The sequence below is a fragment of the Microtus pennsylvanicus genome, chromosome 2, assembly GCF_037038515.1.
Source record: "Microtus pennsylvanicus isolate mMicPen1 chromosome 2, mMicPen1.hap1, whole genome shotgun sequence".
NCBI classification, from domain to species: domain Eukaryota; kingdom Metazoa; phylum Chordata; class Mammalia; order Rodentia; family Cricetidae; genus Microtus; species Microtus pennsylvanicus.
The window spans coordinates 64092008-64114305 of record NC_134580.1 but is presented as its reverse complement, the minus strand read 5'-3'; the positions used below and the strand labels follow the sequence as shown (position 1 = coordinate 64114305).

At 41.4% G+C, this 22298-nt stretch overlaps 1 protein-coding gene across 6 annotated transcripts in view; it reads left to right on the top strand.

The window, feature by feature from the left end:
* Positions 1-22298, top strand: part of Vps13b (vacuolar protein sorting 13 homolog B) — a 463403-nt gene that overhangs the window by 281204 nt on the left and 159901 nt on the right. For all 6 annotated transcript variants that reach the window (XM_075961199.1, XM_075961203.1, XM_075961200.1 and 3 more), the window contains one exon: positions 15196-15883. In XM_075961199.1, the coding sequence (XP_075817314.1) occupies positions 15196-15883 (688 nt within the window). The remainder of the gene's footprint in view (positions 1-15195; positions 15884-22298) is intronic.

Sequence of the window (22298 nt, the reverse complement as noted above, 5' to 3'; positions counted from 1 at the left end):
AGCACGTGTACACACAGGATGACACAACTGGACTGTTCTTAGCACGTGTACACACAGGATGACACAACTGGACTGTTCTTAGCACGTGTACACACAGGATGACACAACTGGACTGTTCTTAGCACGTGTACACACAGGATGACACAACTGGACTGTTCTTAGCACGTGTACACACAGGATGACACAACTGGACTGTTCTTAGCACGTGTACACACAGGATGACACAACTGGACTTTGTGTTCTTAGCACGTGTACACACAGGATGACACAACTGGACTGTTCTTAGCACGTGTACACACAGGATGACACAACTGGACTGTTCTTAGCACGTGTACACACAGGATGACACAACTGGACTTTGTTCTTAGCACGTGTACACACAGGATGACACAACTGGACTGTTCTTAGCACGTGTACACACAGGATGACACAACTGGACTGTTCTTAGCACGTGTACACACAGGATGACACAACTGGACTTTGTTCTTAGCACGTGTACACACAGGATGACACAACTGGACTTTGTTCTTAGCACGTGTACACACAGGATGACACAACTGGACTGTTCTTAGCACGTGTACACACAGGATGACACAACTGGACTGTTCTTAGCACGTGTACACACAGGATGACACAACTGGACTGTTCTTAGCACGTGTACACACAGGATGACACAACTGGACTTTGTGTTCTTAGCACGTGTACACACAGGATGACACAACTGGACTTTGTTCTTAGCACGTGTACACACAGGATGACACAACTGGACTGTTCTTAGCACGTGTACACACAGGATGACACAACTGGACTGTTCTTAGCACGTGTACACACAGGATGACACAACTGGACTTTGTGTTCTTAGCACGTGTACACACAGGATGACACAACTGGACTTTGTTCTTAGCACGTGTACACACAGGATGACACAACTGGACTGTTCTTAGCACGTGTACACACAGGATGACACAACTGGACTGTTCTTAGCACGTGTACACACAGGATGACACAACTGGACTTTGTTCTTAGCACGTGTACACACAGGATGACACAACTGGACTGTTCTTAGCACGTGTACACACAGGATGACACAACTGGACTGTTCTTAGCACGTGTACACACAGGATGACACAGGCACTTTGCAGCGATCTTGCTTTTATCTTTTATGTTTTCTTCATCAATCATCTTTTGCCATCAATATCCCAGCACCATTACCCCATAATTTGTTCTTTGAAATAGTTTCTTTTTTGGGTTTTGATTTTTTTTGTTTTGTTTTTGACAGGGTTTCTCTGTGTAGCAAGCCTGGATGTCCTGTAGATCAGGCTGGCCTAAAATTTAAATCCACCTGCCTCTGCCTCCTGCCTGCTGTGATTAAAGCGTTCCTCATCAAGACCAGCAAGATGTTCCTAGGAAAAAAAGACCAGCAGGGTAGGGATGGTTTAATTTTCAATTCCATCTTCCTGCTCTGACACACTGAGAGTCTCAGGTGGCCTGCATTATATCATTTTAATTCCCACCAAAACAACCGAAAACTATAAACACAGCCTGTTTTCCCCACATAGCTGCACGCAGGTGTGAATTAATGGAGATAATGGAGCTCCACCTCATTCATTCATTCACAGTTCCCTGGTTCAGTACTCTAAACTCCAAGTTGGCGTTTGTTCTGGAATACAGTCATTTTTTTCAAACAGGAGTGCTCCTAGTTCCAGTACCTCGCAGATGTCTTCTCTTTTCACATCAAATAAAACCCATAGAACTAGAAAGGGGGTCTTTGGAAGCTCTCTTTCTGGGGCCTGAAGCAGTAAAAACTCCCAGCTTCCTTCAGGTTTCCTGCTTAGTTCATTTATTCTAAAAAGAAGCAGTGGAACATTTGCATCCAGCATTGTGTGTGGGGGAGCAAATAAGATTTTTTATGTACCTAGAGTTACTGGTTTTGCCATTTAGTAGAGAGACATCATTAACAATGAAAAAAGTATAAAAGCTTTTTGAGTTGGGGTAAAGAGCATTAAAGAAATTAAGATTCTGGGAAGCAGACAGGGTAGATTGTGGTTTCATTGAATTATAGAGTGGATGTAGATATTCAAATCCCACTTCCATTATCAAGACTACGATTTTGATCAAATTACTTTACATTTCAGGGCCTCAGGTTTTGGGGGTTTTCTTTTTTTTTTTCATCTTAAAATGTAAAAAAGAGGGAGAGGGAACTGGTATTGGTATGTAAAATAATATTGTTTTAAAAATGAAGAAAAGAAAACCAACATTAAACTGAACTATAGCACTGAAAAAAATGTAAAAAAATCATATATACTTTATAGAGTTGATATATATGATGAGACAGTGTCTAGTAAATATTACCTGTGGGTTGACACTGTTGCTTCAATGAATACCCAGTAACCAATTAGGTTATCACTGTTACCATCTTAATCACAGTTATTAGCCTAGGTACCTATCATGTGTACATGTTTGTACACAGAACTTATATAATATGTGCATCATTAGGAGAGAAAGTCAGCACTGGAAGTCAGCGGTAAGAAGGTATTGTATGCTGTGTGCCTGCTTTGTGAGGGAGATCACATGTCCTATGGGATTGCAGCAGACTGTGGTTGATTTCCTTTTACTCTCGCCCCACATTGGAACCCCAAAATGTTGTTTGGTTTTTACTCTATACTCTTTTGGGGGCCCACCACCCAGCTCCCAAATAAACCACCACATGTGGAGGCTTATTATTACTTATAAATGTCAGAATACCAAAATGTTTATTGGTTTTTTTTGTTGTTTTGTTTTGACTCTTTACTCTTTGGGGCTATTTGCTTTTTGCTGCCCGCCACCCAGCTCCCAAATAAATCATCCACGGAGGCTCGTTTTTACTTATAAATGCCCTGCCTAAGCTTAGCTTGTTCCTAGCCTGCTTTTCTTAACTAAATTGTCTCATCTACCTTTTGCCTCGGGCTGTTTCCTTTTCCTCCGTCTAGCTAGCTTTCACTCTTACTTTAGGATGACTGCCCTACAGTCCTCCCCTCCTAGTTATCCCCTTGCTCCCCCCCTCTCTTCCTGCCAACCCAGCCCCACCTATCCTTTCCCCTGCCTTGCTATTGGCTGTTCAGCTCTTTGTTAGACTATCAGGTGTTCTAGACAGGCAAAGAACCACAGCTTCACAGAGTTAAACATTAGCAACACATATTTACATTGTTAAATGTTCCACATCATGCACAGAAGAAACACTTTAAAGTAATATTCTACAACAGGCTGATGAACAAGATAATGATAACATGGAAGCTGGCAGGTGATGGTGAAGTCCCAGCACGAGAGTCTAAAGTTGAGGAGTTTGAGTGCTGGGCTAATAATAAGGAAGTCCTTTGAGCTGAGGAGATGGCTTAGTGGATAAAGGTGCTTGCTGCCTGGTGCTGTTCCCGCTCTGCAACTCACTAGGTGAAAAGAAAGAACAAATTTTTACAAGCTCTCCTCTGGCTTCTGCATTTGCATTGAGATACAGTGGAGAGGGAGGGGGACTAGGCTGATTGTTTGATTTTGAAAGAGGAAGTCGCGGAGAGTAGATAACTTATCCCATGGCAATATTCTGTCATTGTCTGCTGCCCTTACACACAATTGCCACTTTCGCAAGCGCTGTCTTGTGATTGGTTTGCTCAGGAAGTTTGTGTAGCTCTTCTTCATGTGGAATGTACGTTGTTGGACCTCAGCTCCGACTCCAGCATCTGACACCAGGCTGTGTTCCCTCTGCTTTACTGAGTGCCTTTGGCCTTGCTGACTGACATTCCTAAGAGGAATGCCCTTCTAGGATCCTGAGTAGCATCAATTAAAGAGTTGACATTTTTAAACCTGTCACCTGAAGTCATACTTGTTGCTGTCTTTCCAACTTTATCTTCCATTATTCTCAGTCTTCTACTATTTGAGCTACAGGGACTTTTGCTTTTCTAGATACTTAGCCCTCCTCTAAACGATTGCTTATGTGCTTCCTAAGCTTAGGAAGCTTAGGTGTCCTTCCTACTGTCTCAACAGTTTGAATCATATCTTCTTCCAGTCTTGGTTCAGATAGATTCAGAAAGCATCTTCAGCAAATAACAGTCTCTAGTCAAGAAGGCAAGTGCTCACTTCCCCTTTGTAAATGACATGGTCCGTTTGTTCCCATTATGAGTCATCCATTACATATTTATGAACACTAACTATGTAACAAATATTGTTTCAGGTGCTAGTGATAAAGTGGGAGAGGACTACAAACTTTATTTTCATTGACCTTTTATTCTCCTGGGACTAATATTTATAATTTGATGAGAACACTTGGGGAATATTTTCTCTGTGAGCCTCGTGGAAGGAGTAAATAATAGATAGGGAAGATAGGAATGACATACTGGTGTTTTAAGTATTTTATTTCTGGCATTGATCATCAGTATCCAAGTGGAAACCTTTGGTGACAATGCAAAATCCAGTTGAGACAGACTTTCCAGCAGGTAACTGTGACCCCCAGCTACTTGGGAAATACAGTTAGCCAGTGTAGGATTTCTGTCTGTCTGTCTGTCTGTCTTTCTTTTTTTCATGTCTTAATTTTTGGGGAATGAGACTTTTACACTACTGTCCGAGAAGTCCCATAGGACAAATGTCCAAACTTAAAGTACATGTCAAATTACCTTTATAGATAACTATGTAGAAAATTACCTTCTTAAAGTTCTAACTCTCAGAATTGTATGACTTAAAGTACACCACAATATGATAACTTCCTGGTGATCTGATCAAGCTGAGCAGAGCTATTTTTAGAATTCTTTGCCTGATTCAAACACAGTCATATTTGTGGGGAAAAGCATGGTACTGGTTTTCAGGAAAAGACAAAGAAGACGGGAGCGTTTTCTAATGCAGTAGAACTGTAGTAGGACTTAAATGTTCTCTCAGCTTGGTTACCTTTCATTTCAGGACTTTTGCATTATTATCTTCAAAGTATTAGTAATATGACAGGAAAAGCATGAGGCCTTCATTCAGTGCACACTGGATCTGCTGCTACGAGGGTGGGGTAGCCAATGAAGCGCGCACGTGATCCTTATGGACTTCACTACGTCAGGAAGAGGACAGAACACTGAGGGTTGAGTTGCTTTATAGCTGGGCGATGGTGGCACATGCCTTTAATCCCAGCACTCAAGAGGCAGAGGCAGGCGGATCTCTGTGAATTTGAGACCAGCCTGGTCTACAGAGCTAGTTACAGGACAGGCTCCAAAGTCACAGAGAAACCCTGTCTCGAAAAAAAAAAAAGAAAGAAAGAAACTGTAGTTAACTAAACCAGGTTTATTTGGGAAATAGACTAGGAACAAAACTTGTCTGCTAAACAGTAATATCCTGTGCTAGATAAAATTAACTATGGATATGCTCAACTTATTCTGCATATTGGGAGAAATTTGTTTTAAAGCATGCTAATTTTTTGTTTCTGAGAATTGTGTAATATCTTTAAAGATGTATGTGATTCACGTCATAATTGAATATGAATTTATATACATTTTATTGGTAGACATTTCTTCAAGTTCAGCTTAGCTGAAATACTTAATAGCCAGTGTCCTATATTGCTGCAGAAGCTAAACATACTTTTGTTTGACTCTTACAGAGAATGCACAGGCTCAGTAAACTTTGATCTGCTTCAGGGTTGTGGCTGCTTCCATCTTAAAGCGAGTTTATGAGAGTGGCTGATGTGATGCAGTTGTTTCTAGTAAAATCAAACCAGCTATAAGGAGCCCAGCGAAGTCAGTGTTTGAGTAACTCTATGAGAAACAGACTCCAGCTCAGACTCCACTGTGAAGACTGACGGGTGGGCACTGGCAGCTGAGTCAATCCTATTGTAGATCTCTGAGCAGCCATGGGACAAAATGGTTTCCACATTGACATCAGTAGATGGAGCTTTAGATTTTATCAGCAGAAAAAATAGATACCTTGTACACACAGTAGCCACTTTTAAAGCATTAACATGATGCTTTCTGAACCGATCCTTCCTGATGCAAACCCATCTGTGGCAAGGTGCGCAGAATGTGGTGTTTTATTTTCTTAAAACCTGAGTTCATTAAAAATGAGAACAAATCAGATGTAAAAGTCAGCATATAATATAAAGAATTATATCTGCATACAATGACCAGCCTGTTCTGATTCATTACACATGCGAGAGGAAGAGAGACACAATGAGAGCTGGCCTTGAGTTCAAACCCTGTAATGCAAAGTTTTTCTTGTACTAGTTGTCTTGAGTTTAGGATTTAAGAAAATAAGTTTATTCTGTGAGCTTATGTGTAAAGGGAAACTGTTATAATCGGTAGATATTCCTTCATTCCTTCCTTCCTTCTTCTTCCCTCCCTCCCTTCCTCTTTCCAGTCTGTCATTTTGGAACAACACCAATAATTTTCTAAGTATTATAGTCAGTTAACTCTATGCCTGGCCCCCTTTCCTAATTTACAACTTAGATTAGAACACACGTTGCAATAAAACTCAGCCTTGACTGAGCTGCCTCCATATTGCCATTAGTGCAACAGTGTCGTGAAACATGATGATTTGATTCGATGCTTAGCAGACAGGAGTGGCCAATAATAGTACTTCAAAGAACTGGGAACACCATGAAAGGGAAAACTGAGTCATGGTGCTCTTCACCGTTCCATCTGTTGAGGGTCGTGCTGTTTGTGCTGCTTTTTGGCATCATCGCCTCGTTATGGAGAAAACTTGCTTGTCATTGACTGGGACAGTTACATTGTGTGGGATAACATTTATCTTAGAGAAAATAAAGCATTAAAAGCCTTTGTTTTATTATACTCTATAATATTCAAGTTTATACCTTGATTCTTTATTAAGTTTCAGTTTTGTTGTAGTTTAAGACAGTCAAGTGTACCCAAAGCCTTTCCTAGAACTTGCTAAAAGACCAAATATGGCTTTTGGACTCTGAATCCTCTTGCCTTTACCTTCCAAGTACTGGGATTACAGGCATGTACCACCACCCCAAGCTTAAATTTACTTTAAAAAAAATTGACTGGGCTTGCTGAAGGAAGTTTTTCATATGAATGTCTATTCTATTTTTTTAATTTACTTTACCATGGGCTGAGGCTGCAGCCCAATGGTAGAGCACTTGCCTAGCATGTGAGATCCTGGGTTCACTCCCAAGTACCATGAAAATATTTAATGCCCAAAGATAAATGTTACCTAGCATATCAGTGAGTGGAAATAGTAATTCACCATAATTTTCTGATCTATGATACTGAAAATTTGGAAGTATAAAAATATACTAGTTTCTTAATAAAATTAATACAATTTTCTATTTATATAAACTCTCCAATGTGGGCAATCTTTGTATCAAAGTCCAGTAACAACTTCTTCCAGCCCCAGCATGCCATACCACTCCATAAATATTTAGATAATGAAGCGCATGAGTTTTCTCAAGTTTATACATACGCTCATTTGTAATTTCAGAATGCTGTGACCACTCCTCCCTTTTAACTGTATTTGATTTTGTGAGGCAGACATGATGTTTACTTGTTTGAAGCACTGCTGAGTTTGAGTCAGGGCAGTAAAATTAGGATACATGTCACAGTGATACACAGATGTGGTTGAAACTTTGATTCTGTGGTTTTACACTTGACTTTTTATAATTTATAAGATGTGGAAAATGAACTCCTAATTGGAAAAGGCTCTTTTGATCAAGGTCAGAGTCGTGTCACTGCTGTGCCACACCTGCAGTTTCCATGAGGGAGAACATGGCGTGTCCACCTGGCCAAGTGTGGACATGCTTCTGCTCACCATATAGTGACCACTGGACAGAAATGTAAGGCGGTCGTGCAGAGTGGTAGGTTGGAGTGACAGCTAAGTTTGCCTTCATTGTCATCTATCATAGCAAACATTAACATAGTCCTCGACAGAGCTCAGGAGTTTGCTTCCACACGTTTCTTCATGTAAGCTATTTGAACATATATTTATAGTATTTGTGTTAATCAAGCTGGTGTGTGTGTGTGTGTGTGTGTTGGTGTGGTTTGAGGTTTGTGTGAAACAGGGTCTCATCTTCCACCCTGGCCTCAAACTCATATTGTTCCTATCCCCACCTCCTAGATGTCAGGAATGCACTCGTGTGCACCACACCTAGCTAGGGCTGCTTTTTAGAGCCATTGTTGAAATGCTGACATGACCCATCTTATCTTTCCTGTTCCAGAACGTCACTGATGAGCGCCTCACTAGAATAAGGAGAACCCTTCACTTGGTTATTGGATGCTGTCCCCTTACCAATGTGCTCGTCACTTCCCCTGGGGCGCTGTGGGGGGCTAGGAAACACACCTGTCTACATTAAGAGGAATTAGCTTCAGTTCTCGCTCTACCCCGCTTTCAGCACCATCTCCATGTGCTGGTTGTCTGCATAATTCATAGCCCTGAAAAGATGGGGAAATGCGCTGAAATCTTGTAAGAAGGAAACTATCAGCATGACATGTTTTCCCAGCTATTGGAAATCTTCTTCTATTGGAATCCACTGATAGTGAAACTGTAGAATTCCTGTGATTTAAGTGCCATCTGGTTGTGCTCAAGGCTTTAAAGCTGTTATCTCCACATAAAATTTCAGAGTCCTATACTTTTTTCTTCACTAAACTATCCATTTTTAAGCCACAAATATTTTTCCATCTCTTTCAGATTTTATCTAAAAGTATATTTTAGCAGTATTTTTAAAAGTTCTTAAACAATAACAATTTATCTTGATGGATGGCCTTGCTGTGCTTTTTCATTTTATTTTAATTAGCCATTGTGGAACCAAATTCCCTTTTGTTTTAGTCTTTGGAATAGTGTTTAATTATTGTTATCATGCCAGATATCTTAAAGGTTATTTTACCAATACAGTTTCATTTAACATAACCCATATGGAATCAATAGTCTAGTTTCCTAAAGTGAATGCTTGGAAAATCTTACATTCACATACTAGACTACACAGCCTTTCCTCATTAGTTGGAAAGTCCGGGGATTTTGGCACAGGTTCTGTGTGGAAGCATTGTGCAGCTTTTATATGGATTTTGTTTTTAGCCTTTGATGACACTGTTTAGAATAGGAAGTATCTAATAAGTAAAGCATTTTGTCTCAAGTGCTGCCAGTGTGTTTAATATATGCCTGGAGGTCTGAAACATTATCTTCTTCACTACAGTAATATGCATTTAATTCTCTGCAAGCAGAAGGTCGAACTTTTAAAAGGGACGCAAAGTACATTTTCAAACAGAATAATTCAAAACATATGGGACAGGGGACCAGAGTTATGTACAGTTGGTTTTTATGGTTTAATCGTGATCATGTTAATGCACACCAGTAGCTAATTAAAGAAAACTTTTATTGTCCATTTTAAATAAGTTAGGTAAAGAGTAGAAGGCCTGCTGGAACAGCACTGCCCAGAGAGACAGCTGGTTTTGAGAACGGAGTCACCTTGTACAGTCACAAACAAAAGTTACCTGGAGATGGTTACACCGTGAACTTCAGTTTTCCTCAGAGCAGTGGTAAACTTGGTGATGCCCAAGTTTAGAGCCCAACACAATGAATCAGAAAGTGGTTTTTAACAGTGGGCCAGAGCTTCCTCAACTGGACAGCTAAATCTACAGTGAGCTGAGACAAACTGCTGGATTTTCAAACATGTCTCAATATTCACCTAATTGTGGTGCTTGGAAATTTAGAAAAATGGAAGAAATACAGACTTTTAACTAGAGTTCCCATTTTAAGAAATGATTTTTTAACACTGCAAAATTTTTACCTCTTTTTCTTCCAAGGACAGACAGTCTTTCATCTTCAGGTCACTTATTCAGAGTTCCGTTGTGGTCAGTAGTGAGTGGAACAAGCTCTTGTGAAACCTGTGCTGAGGAACCCTTGTCCTGATTCTCGCTGCAGACCGGACACTCGCTTTCCTTGCCTTCCCAAGCAGTATTGGTGTTTTGTGTTTCCGTGTTAACACCTATAATTCTAGGGAAGACTAGATTTTAAACATCCATCTAAAAATCAGAAGCAAATTCTTCACGTATAAACACTGCAGCCTCGGGTATGAAATTGCGGCTGAGTTTCCTGATCGAGACACGAAAACAACTTATGAGACATGAGCATTTGGTTGGGGTTTGCCATCGAGCCCAACCTGCAGATTTACTAAACTGTATAAAACTTAGTTTACAATGCCTCAAAATGCGGCACTAATCCTTGTTACTGAAGTACTTGTATTGCTTTTTCAAATGTTAAAAACTGAAATTTTGCAGTTGGAAATGTATCTGGAGGTATATTTGAAAATTTTGACATAGTGGCATAATGCTTGAAAATGAATATTATTTTGAAAACAAGCAACTTCATTTTTATGTGGTTTCTAAACTAAGCCTGTTTGTTCATATATTCCAAGAATACTAACAAGGTGTTTCTTTTTACTTACAAACTGCCAGCCTTCTCCTCAATGACCTATTATCCTTTAGCCTCAGTTTATTCAGCTGTAAAATGGAATAGCAATATTTTCTCCTCAAAAGATGAAGCAATTAGAGAATACAGTGTATATAATATGTAACAATATGTAGCAAACAATAAACACACTTGTTCCCAATCTGAGACATTATATAGTGGGAGAAGTTGAACAGCATGGAAGGGAAGGGAGAAAGCTAAGCTGCACCCAAAAGAATTGTATAAATAATATAATTTTTATAATGAGGAGGTTGTTTTCACTTACTGTGCATAAAGTTCTTTATTTTTATATTCAGTACGTCACCTCACTGGGGGCTCTGTCAGTCACCTCACTGGGTGCTGTCAGTCACCTCACTGGGGCTCTGTCAGTCACCTCACTGGGTGCTGTCAGTCACCTCACTGGGGGCTCTGTCAGTCACCTCACTGGGGCTCTGTCAGTCACCTCACTGGGTGCTGTCAGTCACCTCACTGGGGGCTCTGTCAGTCACCTCACTGGGGCTCTGTCAGTCACCTCACTGGGTGCTGTCAGTCACCTCACTGGGGCTCTGTCAGTCACCTCACTGGGGCTCTGTCAGTCACCTCACTGGGGCTCTGTCAGTCACCTCACTGGGGCTCTGTCAGTCACCTCACTGGGGCTCTGTCAGTCACCTCACTGGGGCTCTGTCAGTCACCTCACTGGGGCTCTGTCAGTCACCTCACTGGGTGCTGTCAGTCACCTCACTGGGTGCTGTCAGTCACCTCACTGGGGGCTCTGTCAGTCACCTCACTGGGGGCTCTGTCAGTCACCTCACTGGGGCTCTGTCAGTCACCTCACTGGGTGCTGTCAGTCACCTCACTGGGTGCTGTCAGTCACCTCACTGGGGCTCTGTCAGTCACCTCACTGGGTGCTGTCAGTCACCTCACTGGGGGCTCTGTCAGTCACCTCACTGGGGCTCTGTCAGTCACCTCACTGGGTGCTGTCAGTCACCTCACTGGGTGCTGTCAGTCACCTCACTGGGTGCTGTCAGTCACCTCACTGGGGGCTCTGTCAGTCACCTCACTGGGTGCTGTCAGTCACCTCACTGGGTGCTGTCAGTCACCTCACTGGGTGCTGTCAGTCACCTCACTGGGTGCTGTCAGTCACCTCACTGGGGGCTCTGTCAGTCACCTCACTGGGGCTCTGTCAGTCACCTCACTGGGTGCTGTCAGTCACCTCACTGGGTGCTGTCAGTCACCTCACTGGGGCTCTGTCAGTCACCTCACTGGGGCTCTGTCAGTCACCTCACTGGGTGCTGTCAGTCACCTCACTGGGTGCTGTCAGTCACCTCACTGGGTGCTGTCAGTCACCTCACTGGGGCTCTGTCAGTCACCTCACTGGGTGCTGTCAGTCACCTCACTGGGTGCTGTCAGTCACCTCACTGGGTGCTGTCAGTCACCTCACTGGGTGCTGTCAGTCACCTCACTGGGTGCTCTGTCGGCCTCGCACGTTGATGCTCCAGTGCGAGAGGGAATTCCTCCAGAGACTAAGAGGACTGCTTGCCGTATGCTCAGCTCACAGTGTGCAGGATGCAGAGCCCCACAGGCTCGTGAATGAGTCTGTGAAAGGCTTTCAGAGCTCAGGACTGGGAGTCTTCCCACACGTGTGTTTGTGTCTTAACAGTAGTAAACTCAGTCTGCTATGTGATTTGTTTTCAGTTACTAGTATAGGAAGAACAATTATCACTGCATCTTCTTCAGTGTATTGAGGACATATTACTACTTATGCAGCCATAGAGATCATATCATCTAAGTTCTTCACCTGAAAAAGCTACAGACCTATAGCAGCTGCCTAGGTTAGGGGATTGTCTATGTGCCAGGCACTAATACTTTATGAGACTGCATTCCCAAATCCCTGTACCAACTCTGTGAGGAATAATTAATTCTATCTTGTGCATTTCCTTACAGAGGTGATGTGGGATTCCCCTCTGTATGCTGTGAATATGTTTTATTACCATTGGTTAATAAAGAAGCTGCTTTGGGCCTATAGCAGTACAGAATAGAGCAAGGTAGAATTCCGAGCAGAGATAGAGGAGAAAAGAAGGCAGAGTCAGAGAGATGCATGTAGTTGCTGCCTTACCAGAAAACCATGAGCCTCGTGGTAAAATATAAAATAATAGAAATGGGCTAATTTAAGATGTAAGAGTTAGTTAATAAGAAGCCCGAGCCAATAGGCCAAGCAGTGTTTTAATTAATTTAGTTTCTGTGTGATTATTTTGGGTCTGGGTGGCCAAGAAACAAATGAGCAGCCTCTGTCAACACAGGTTTGCAATTTTGTTCGAAGTCCTGTAATTAGAGAGTGTTGGACTTGGTCTCAGGTTTGTCTGACTCCAGTGCCCATACAGAGCTATGCCTCACTATTACTTATAAGAATCTCTGAGAAATATGAGCACCAGTAGACACTCTCACAGTTGTAGGAATGTGGAGTATTAATATATAGCCAGCTGCATGGGAAATCCTGCTGTACCTGTAGTTTGAATGTATGTTTATATGTGTGTGTAATAGCCCATTGTTTGGGGAGCGTAATTAACCAACATAGGAGAAAATAATGCAATCAAGAAAAGTAGTAAATACAATATGTAGAATGCTGCTGTGGGCACAAAAGTGTATTGTTTGCCACAATCCTTTTGCAAGAAGGAGTGCACACTAAAATAAGGATACAGAACACAGTGCAATGTAAACAGTGGCATAGCCACTCAGTGCAGCACAGTGTTGTCTCCTCTCCCCTGTGTCACATGAATGAGAGAAATCCATTGCATTAGCTCACGCAGGATATCACAGAGAAACAGCAGTTGTGGGAACTCTGGCTTATATGTAGTATCTGATATTAATACCACAGCGCGTTTTAGCATGATATAATTTATGCTGCAGGAGAATTGTGTGATGTACTAAGATCACCAAAAAGGGCAAGTTTTGATGGCTGACCCTTTGCCAGCTGTGGCCAGCACAGTGCAGTGCGGGTTAGGGCAAGAGCACAAAATAGGTAGAGTGACTTCAGAAAACATGGTTCCCTCTAAGACTAGGGATACACTGTTTAGTTTCAAATAGATAACATTTTGTGCTTCTCAGTTTACCAGAGTCAAGATAACCGTTGTTGGCAAGCCTTTCAAAAGTGTGCCCTTGTTATCTTTGTTATCTGCTATTTAACACTTTAGCCAAGAGTCTTCGGCAGTCAGCTTACAGTAATCTGAAGCATTTGACAAAATATTTTTTAACCAGTCAAATTGGAATCTAAAGACTGATAGATAACACTTGGGGTTACACTGAGCTTTAGGACAGTTCCTCCGTTACCCGCTGCCGTGGTCCTGATGCAGTCCTTCTGGAAAGGTTGTACACACTCGGTGACCTCACAGGTTTTCGTGCTGCTTACATTGTAGCTTCACTCCTGGGAACCTGCCCTGAAAGTTCTTACCATTTCACACGGATGTTTATTGGCAAGAATTAAAAGCTCAAACTTCTAATTATGTAGAAATTGTTGAAAAATTACTCTTTTAAATCAACTGTGTGCAGCTCTTTACAGGTTCTTTTAAAAGGTACTCATGGATGAGGCTAAGGCAAGAGACAGACAGACAGACAGAGCGAGAAAGAGAGGGACTGTGTGACTGTGTGTGTGTTTGGTGCCTGCTTGACTCTAGAGAACTCAGCAAGTGTGGGCTACATGGCAAGACCCTGCCACAGAAACAAAGCAACGCACAAGGATAGAAATGGGTTTCAAATTTGTCTCTTCAATATAATTATAATCACAAAAGGGCCTGAGCAGCAGAAAAAAATACTGAATATGTTATCCTGTTGATGATACTTGCTAATGCAGTGGGACTAGGGAAGGTTTGTTTTCCTTTCCTTATTTCTATGGATTCTCCATGTTTATATGGATTAATCTGCATCACTTCAAAGGGAAGCAAATGAAACACCCAGTGCCCACTAGGTTGTTAGGGGTCCTGGAAGGAGAAGCTGAAGCCTCGGAGGACTCTGCCCATCTACTGCCACCAACATGGCCTTCCTTCTCCACAGGGAATCAGAGGCCTTCAGTACTGAGTTGTTGATTCACCTTTCCCTCCTCCCAAGTCCTGTTGTAGAAAAAGATAAATTAACATCTTTTTAAATGTCATTCAGTTATTTTAATTTGATCTTTGCCCTTCAAAGTCTGAACTTCTTTTATTTTCCTTTTCTTTTTGTTCAAAATCCTATAAACTAGTCTTATAATAAGGATGAAAAGCACAGTAAAATCTGCAGCCATGTGGAATTTATGTTTACCAATAATAACCCTGATTGGAGGCTGGAATCATTTATTATATAATTTGGGGGATTATTTTAAGATTACTAAAGTAATTATTTGGAGTAGCATTTTAAAAGCTGATTTGTATTAATATAAAGTGAAAAACAATGACACTCAGACGTACATTTTAATGAAGGAAATTTGATATTTGTTCTCAAGAATTTCTTGGCATTGATTTCAGGCTTCTTGACTATCAGGGAAACTGAGGCATAAGGATTGCTGTGAATTTCAGTCTGCACAGCATAGTTTCAGGCTAGCCCAGGCCAAGAAGCAAGGAAGGCCCTTTCTCAAAAAAAAAAAAAAAAAGATTTCCCTTAGATTATAAGGTGATTCTGGGGTAGGGAACTTTCACATAGCTTTTGTGGTTGTTGTGGCTTTAAGATGTACTAGGTCCATTTTACGTTCCTTTAAACAGCTTATTTAAATAACATTGTTCATATAGTGACACTTGATACATAACTACTTTGACATATCTGCTTGTTTTTTCTTAGATCTCTAAACAAGAACAGAAGAAAATGGACACATTTGATGGAGGTGTGGCTGAAACTTGTTCCCGACACAGCGGCGCTCAGGACAGTGGAATCGGCAGTGACAGCGTTAAAATCCAGATTGTGCAGATAGAGCAGTGCAGTGGCGCCAGTCAGCACCGCATAGCCCGGCCCTCCCACCAGTCCTCCATCGTGAAGAACCTCAGCTTCATTCCCTTCGACATATTTATTACGGCCGGTAGGATCTCACTAATGACCTATTCCTCGGTGCCCTTACACAAGTCCGCAGTACCAGAACAGAAGGAGGATGGGACCACAGGCAAGAATTCCCTAAACCTCCCAGAAGTTGATGCTGACGTAGCTAAGCCTAACCAGGCATGCATCTCCATGGTGACTGCTGAAGATCTCTTAAGTGGTAGCAATTTTTTGCCTTCAGGAAAAAAAATAAGGGTTCTCTCCCTTGAAAGCCTACATGCGTCCACACGGTCATCTGCTAGACAAGCACTTGGTGTCACTGTTGTCAGGCAGCCTGGCCGAAGAGGAACCGGTGACATAGAGCTCCATCCGTTTCTCTACTTGATTGTCTCCCAGCCTTCCTTGCTTCTGAGTTGTCATCACAGGAAACAGAGAGTGGAAATGTCCATCTTTGACGCTGTGCTTAAAGGTGTGGCCCCTGACTACAAGTGTGCAGGTAAGAGCCTTGGGATATACTCAAGGGTCGCTCGCACTGCTAGGTGTAGGGTTAGTTCCGGTTTCAAGATGATCAAACAGGAACAGCCGACGGATCAGACATGCTTCCTCTTCACAGAGTATGGTAAATACATGTCTGCAACTGACTTGAGTTTAAAAAAAGTTGGGAAAATGTATAAATATTTACCATTAGTATTCTCATCGCGCCCCTGAATATTTCATCATTTTCCTCAATAATTTAATGACATGGGCTCTTTCTTGGCTGTAGAAGTACTTACAGTGTCTAGTGTTTGGGAATCATAGCAGTTTTTACTGGTAACAGTCCATAGGTAGGGCATCCACATTAGTACAGTTGCTTAAGAAAAGAAGAATAAAAGGTTTATTGTTTATTGTTTTTTTTTTGTTGTTTTTTTGGTTTTTCGAGACAGGGTTTCTCTGTGGTTTTGGAGCCTGTCCTGGAACTAGCTCTTGTAGACCAGGCTGGTCTCGAACTCACAGAGATCCGCCTGCCTCTGCCTCCCAAGTGCTGGGATTAAAGGCGTGCGCCACCACCGCCCGGCTTATTGTTTATTGTTCATCTCACTACAATTGAATAAGTTTACATGCAGTCAAGAAAAACTATTAAAGTGTAGAATACTAAGATGTGTATACCTTTTATGAAAAAGTTTATTAATGGTATTGACTAGTCACAGCCCCTACCATGCCTTCCTTATAAATGGACAGCATTTATATAGTATCATGTTATAATAACCATATATTATTATATAAAACTTCTGAAATTCTTTGTATCTAGGAACATGAGCTGTTCACAGTTAAGATGTATGAGCACTGAATAATGAGAGCCAGTGGAAATGGAACCGAACACAATGCAAGAGAACCTTTTCCTAATATAGAGTTAGAGATTTGGCAGCAAGCCCGAGAATGAGTGTCTAGGTCTGTGAGTCAAGACTTGAAGAAGAACCTAGCAAGCACCTGAGAGTTTGACACCTAACAGATGGCAGCCAACAGTGAGAATCTGGAGAACTGAGCTGTCTGAAAGTCAGACTGGTTAATTCTTCTCATTAGAGAAGCCATTGAGCTATATTCTTGTTGATACAACAAACACAATTTAGGAAAGGAAGGGCTTCAGGCTCATCCCTTGAGGGGATACATGCAGTCAGTCCATCACAGCAACCATGGCTTGGCAGCCCAGACATGAGGTGGTGGTCATGTTGTGTTCCCATTCAAAGCACACAGATGAATGCTGGTACTCCATGTACTTTCTCCCTTCCCTTTTTCTTCTTTTTCCCATTTTACTTTTGAAATCCCACTCTAGCCTTGGGATGGTACCTCTCCTATTCAGGTGGATCTTCCCTTCTCAGGTAAATCATTGGAATGTCCTCACAGTAAAACCCATAGGTGTGTCTCCCAGGTGATTCCAAGTCCATTCAAGTTGACAATGAAGATGAAATATCACAACCATTTTACACAGCACATTACTGGAAAACAGATAGCAAGGCTAAGGATGAAGACAGATAGCAAGGCTAAGGGTGTAGAACAGGCTCTTTCCAAGACTGCTTCCTGGTCTCTCCTGTAGTCCTCTGTCGAATAGTATCGAGCTGGGAGCTCATACTAGCCATCTGAAGGCCAGCTGTTCACCTCTAAAGAACTATTAAACCACTGACCATTTAAATTAACCTTGCTGAGTATTTATACTGTGGGTATTGGTAAATGCCATCAAAATAGGTCTGCTATTCTGGGAATTATTTGTTATCATTAACTGGCAACTCCTCTCTTCCTTCTTCAAACATTCTCATCATGAGTCCCTGTGATGTAATAGGTGTATTACATCTAATTCAAGGCACTGGAGAGCTCAGGACTTACATTTTTATCTGAGGACTTCTGCCTAATTAACTGATGCTTCTTTAAAGTTTGAATTAGCGTTGGTTGGAACTTGGTACAGATTAGAATAGCAAATCTTAATTCCCATCACTTCCTCAAAGTCACTTAACTACAGTCTCTTATGTAGGTAGGCATCTTCAGTGGCTCTGCTAAGGGATAAATGGGAAATACAGGAGGAATGGGGGCAGGCAGGAGCTGATAGAAACATCTCTAGCATCTTCCCAAACTTGCACTGTAGATAGCCAAAATCACAGCTCATATTCTGTATGCAGAGTCTACTTGTTCATCTAGGCTTCCCCTACCTGAAATAGTCACACAGAAACTATATTAATTGCAATGCTATTTGGCCAATAGGCTAAACGTATTTCTAGTTAGCTCTTAAATCTTAAATTAACCCATTTTTATTGATCTGTGTATTGTCACATGGTTGTGGCCTACTGGTAAGGTTCTGACTGGCATCAGGCATCTGTCTCCTGCAGTGGCTACATGTCTTCTCTGTGACTCCACTTACTCTCTTTATATATCTTTTCCAGCCTGACTATATTCTGCTAAACCATTGGCCAAAAGCAGCTTCTTTATTAACCAGTGGCAATAAAACATATTTATAGCATACAGAGGGGAATCCCACCACATCAACACTCTTTACTTACTTCAAGCTCCTATGGGTATGCTGTGAGTGTGTGTGTGTGCATGTGTGCACGCGCACGCACACACACATGAGGCAAGCAAATAGTCCATAGTAACAAATGGAAACTGCCAATGATGGGTTTTACTTTTTCAAAAATATAGAAATAGGTTTGACTTAATCTATTAGTATAATTTCGAAACCATATGTCTATGTCTTTTTGTCTAAATTTGTATTCAAGGTTATAAGAGCTGAAAGCAAAGAAACGTATTTGGATGATAATATCTTCTTAGAATAAAGAATAAGGAAAGATTAAGGTATATCTTTCATGGGTTGGAGGTAAGGTGTAGGACCCAATCACAGTGGAAAAGCTAGAGAAAATGTCATGGGCCTGTGTTTGTGTGTAATGACCCTCTGGAGCTAGTCACCCTTACGTGATCCAAATACAGCAATTCTTGATTACAGCCAAGTACTACTATTGTAGTATATACTTTACAACATCATGTTCCTTTTTTTTTATTATTGTTGTGCATATATATCTTTATTTTTTTATTGAGAAAAGGAAAAAAAAAGAAAAAAGTTTCCGCCTCCCCCCAGCCTCCCATTTCCCTCCCCCTCCTCCCACCCTTCTCCCCCTCCTCTCACCCTTCTCCCCCTCCCTCTCCAGTCCAAAGAGCAGTCAGGGTTCCCTGCCCTGTGGAAAGTCCAAGGTCCTCCCCCCTCCGTCCATGTCTAGGAAGATGAACATCCTAACTGGCTAGGCTCCCACAAAGCCAGAACATGTCGTAGGATCAAAACCCTGAGCCATTGTCCTTGGCTTCTCATCAGCCCTCATTGCTCGCCATAAGACAGAGACCCACACTGGAGCACTGGACTGAGCTCCCAAGGTCCCAATGAGGAGTGGAAGGAGGGAGAACATGAGCAAGGAAATCAAGACCACGAGGGGTGCACCCACCCACTGAGACAGTGGGGCTGATCTACTGGGAGCTCACAAGGCCAGCTGGACTGTGACTGAAAAAGCATGGGATAAAACTGGACTCTCTGAACATCATGTTTCTTAAAAGTTAGTGTAGCACTTTGAGGAAATGTGTTAGAAACCAAAACTGCAAGTAGTTAAAATACAACTGTAATTGTCACTGGGTACTCCACCAAGAATTGTCCTGTCTTAATACATTCTTTCATTTCACCCTAATAATAACAACTCTGTGAGGAATCTTATGTTTCTTATTACAGATGGAGGAACTAGGAAAGGAAAGTTTAGAGAAGTAATTGCCCAGAGTCACAGCTGTGGTGAGAACAGCTACAGCCTGAGGAAAGCTGTGAAGCCATTGTCTCCTCCAGACTTCCTTCCACACAGATTGTACAAATGGTTCCCCCATTTGTCTGTTAAATGTGTCCAGTTATGTGACTATCTAATACAGCCTATCTTCACAATATAACAAATCTGCCTTCACATTCTGGTGCTATTATAGGATGTAGAATTATCTGATAGGACAGTTGTGATGAAAAGAGATAATTGTCAATATTCTAAGGTACTAATCCTAATATTTTCTAGCATTAAGTCTAGTACATAAGCGGCCCTAATAAATGTTTATTATTACTGATTTCATCACTGTTGTGTGGCAGAAAGATTACTAAGCTTGGAAATACGCTGGACTTTCATTATCAGCCCTGCCATGAGCTGGCATCTGTCCTGTGCAGGCTCTTCACTTCTTGTGTTTCACTTCCTCATCTTCTAAATGGGATTTTACAAATGCTGTCAACAAGGACAATTGATTCCAGTCTATAGTTTCATCTTTCTACCTTTTCAAAGCTATAATCGATAATTAATTCATACTGCTTAAGAAGAAAGCCTCAAAAATGTTGGGTTAAAATCTCTAGGCAAGCAGTGGACCAGTTTAATAGCCCCCATTGACTTTTGAAGATACAGATTTTCTTTGATACACAAGAAAACACTAGTTTTCTTAGTGTTTTAAAGACTTTTTACTAAATATTACTGAAATTGTCATTCAAAACTGGACTTTGGAAAGTTCAACTGGTCCACTTGGATGAACTGATGAGCTCCTGTTATTAATTTAGTCATCAGAACAGAGAGTGTGAAGCACTTTTCCACATTCCTAAAAGAATGCAGTCGTCCTAAGGTAGAATTTTACACATAAACTGTGCGTGGCTATTCTGTTACCGTTCATGGGGATAAAGGGAGGGAGGAGGGAAATGGAAGTGGCTGACTCTGGGCTTGAGTTGTAAGCAAGAGTCCTTATCTAAAGTGGATTGGTAGAAGGAAGCTAGCCTTGCAAAAAAGTTTAGGAGGAAAATTCAAAAGCAGCAGACGTTAAAAATCAGAGAAAAAGCAGGTTGTATCTTTCTACATTGTTCATATTTTTTTGATATTTAAATGAAGATTTTACTGAAGTAATAGCCAAGCAGTAGTGAATTTAACGTGTATGTATATGCTGCTTGGGAAGAGTGGACTTGGCTGAGGAATTTTTTTCATGAACCAGGCCTTTGGGCACATCTCTGGATGCAGTTTCTTGATTGATAATTGATATAGCACACCCTATCCCATTGTGGGTGGTTCTACCCTTGAGCAGAGAAGCCTTGGCTGAACAATCCTGTAGGTAGTGTTCCCTGGGGTCCCTGCTGAAGTTCCTGCCTCTGGTTCCTGGCTGCACTCCTTCCTTGCTTCCCTCAGTTATGGACATAACCTGTAACCCTTTTTTTCCTGTGGTGCTTCTGTCATGGGGTTTACCACCGCAACAGAAAGCAGACTAGAACAATATGCTTCTCACTGGCTTTATTAAATCAATGTTTTGAACAAACTACAGTTCTTAAGGAGTTATTATTTGGGTTTAGAGAATCATTTTTGTATTTATTTAGTTAGTTTTTAACTAAAACACATTTGTTATAATTGTTTATTGATTTCCATGATGGTCATAAGCCACTACTGCAAATACTGTTGTATATCATATATATTTATATTTATGTATCCTTTATAGGAGGGTCCTGTGTAGCAAAGAATTTTGTTTCCCTCTTTTAAAGGGCACATTATGTTTAGAGAATAAACTTTAAGAACATAAAAATAAATGATTTATTTAATAATATTTAGTATTTAGTTTTTGTCAACCTGACACAAGCATAAATTTTCTGAGAAGAGGGGACCTCAGCTGAGAAAACACCTCCATCAGATTGGCCTGTGGGCAAGACTGTGGGGGCATTTCATTGATTAATGGTTGATGCGTGAAGACTTAGCCTACTATGATGACACCCGTGGGCAGGTGCCTTGGGTTGTCCAAGAAACCAATCTAGTAAGCTGCACCCTTCCATGGTCTCTGCTGTTTTCTGCCTTCGAGTTCCAGTTGGACTGACCCTCAGGATAAACTGGAAGTTGGAAGCTGAAATCTACCCTTTTCTCCCCACGTAGCTTTTGGTCATGGTTGTATATCAGGAGGCAAACTTATAAAACAAAATTAGCATTATCGAAGACTTTATTTAACTCATGGTGTGACATCTAATTCATTTTATTCATTAATTTGTGTTAAAAAGGCAAAACAATCCATGCCAGGGTGCTAGTCATCGTAGACAATAGGCATCTAGAGTTCAGACTGTTCCCACATGAAATCACCCTAGTTAAAGTGTGGTCCTGAGGCTTCCTGGAAGGTGGGACAGCGTCGTTCTCTGCCACATAGAGGTCCTGATAATGAGGACTGGTGCTGCAGTGGTCAGACTCTGGTGAACATTTGTGGGATGTGCTGTTGTATCTCAAAGTAATTTTAGTAAACTTATCAGTGCAGTTTTTGGAACTGTCTCTCTTCCTCTACCTAACGCCTCAAGCCCCGTCCCTTCCTGTGCTCTCACTCTGCTCATTTATGAAACAGATACAGATTCCTGGAAACCTGTAACAAGGGAAACC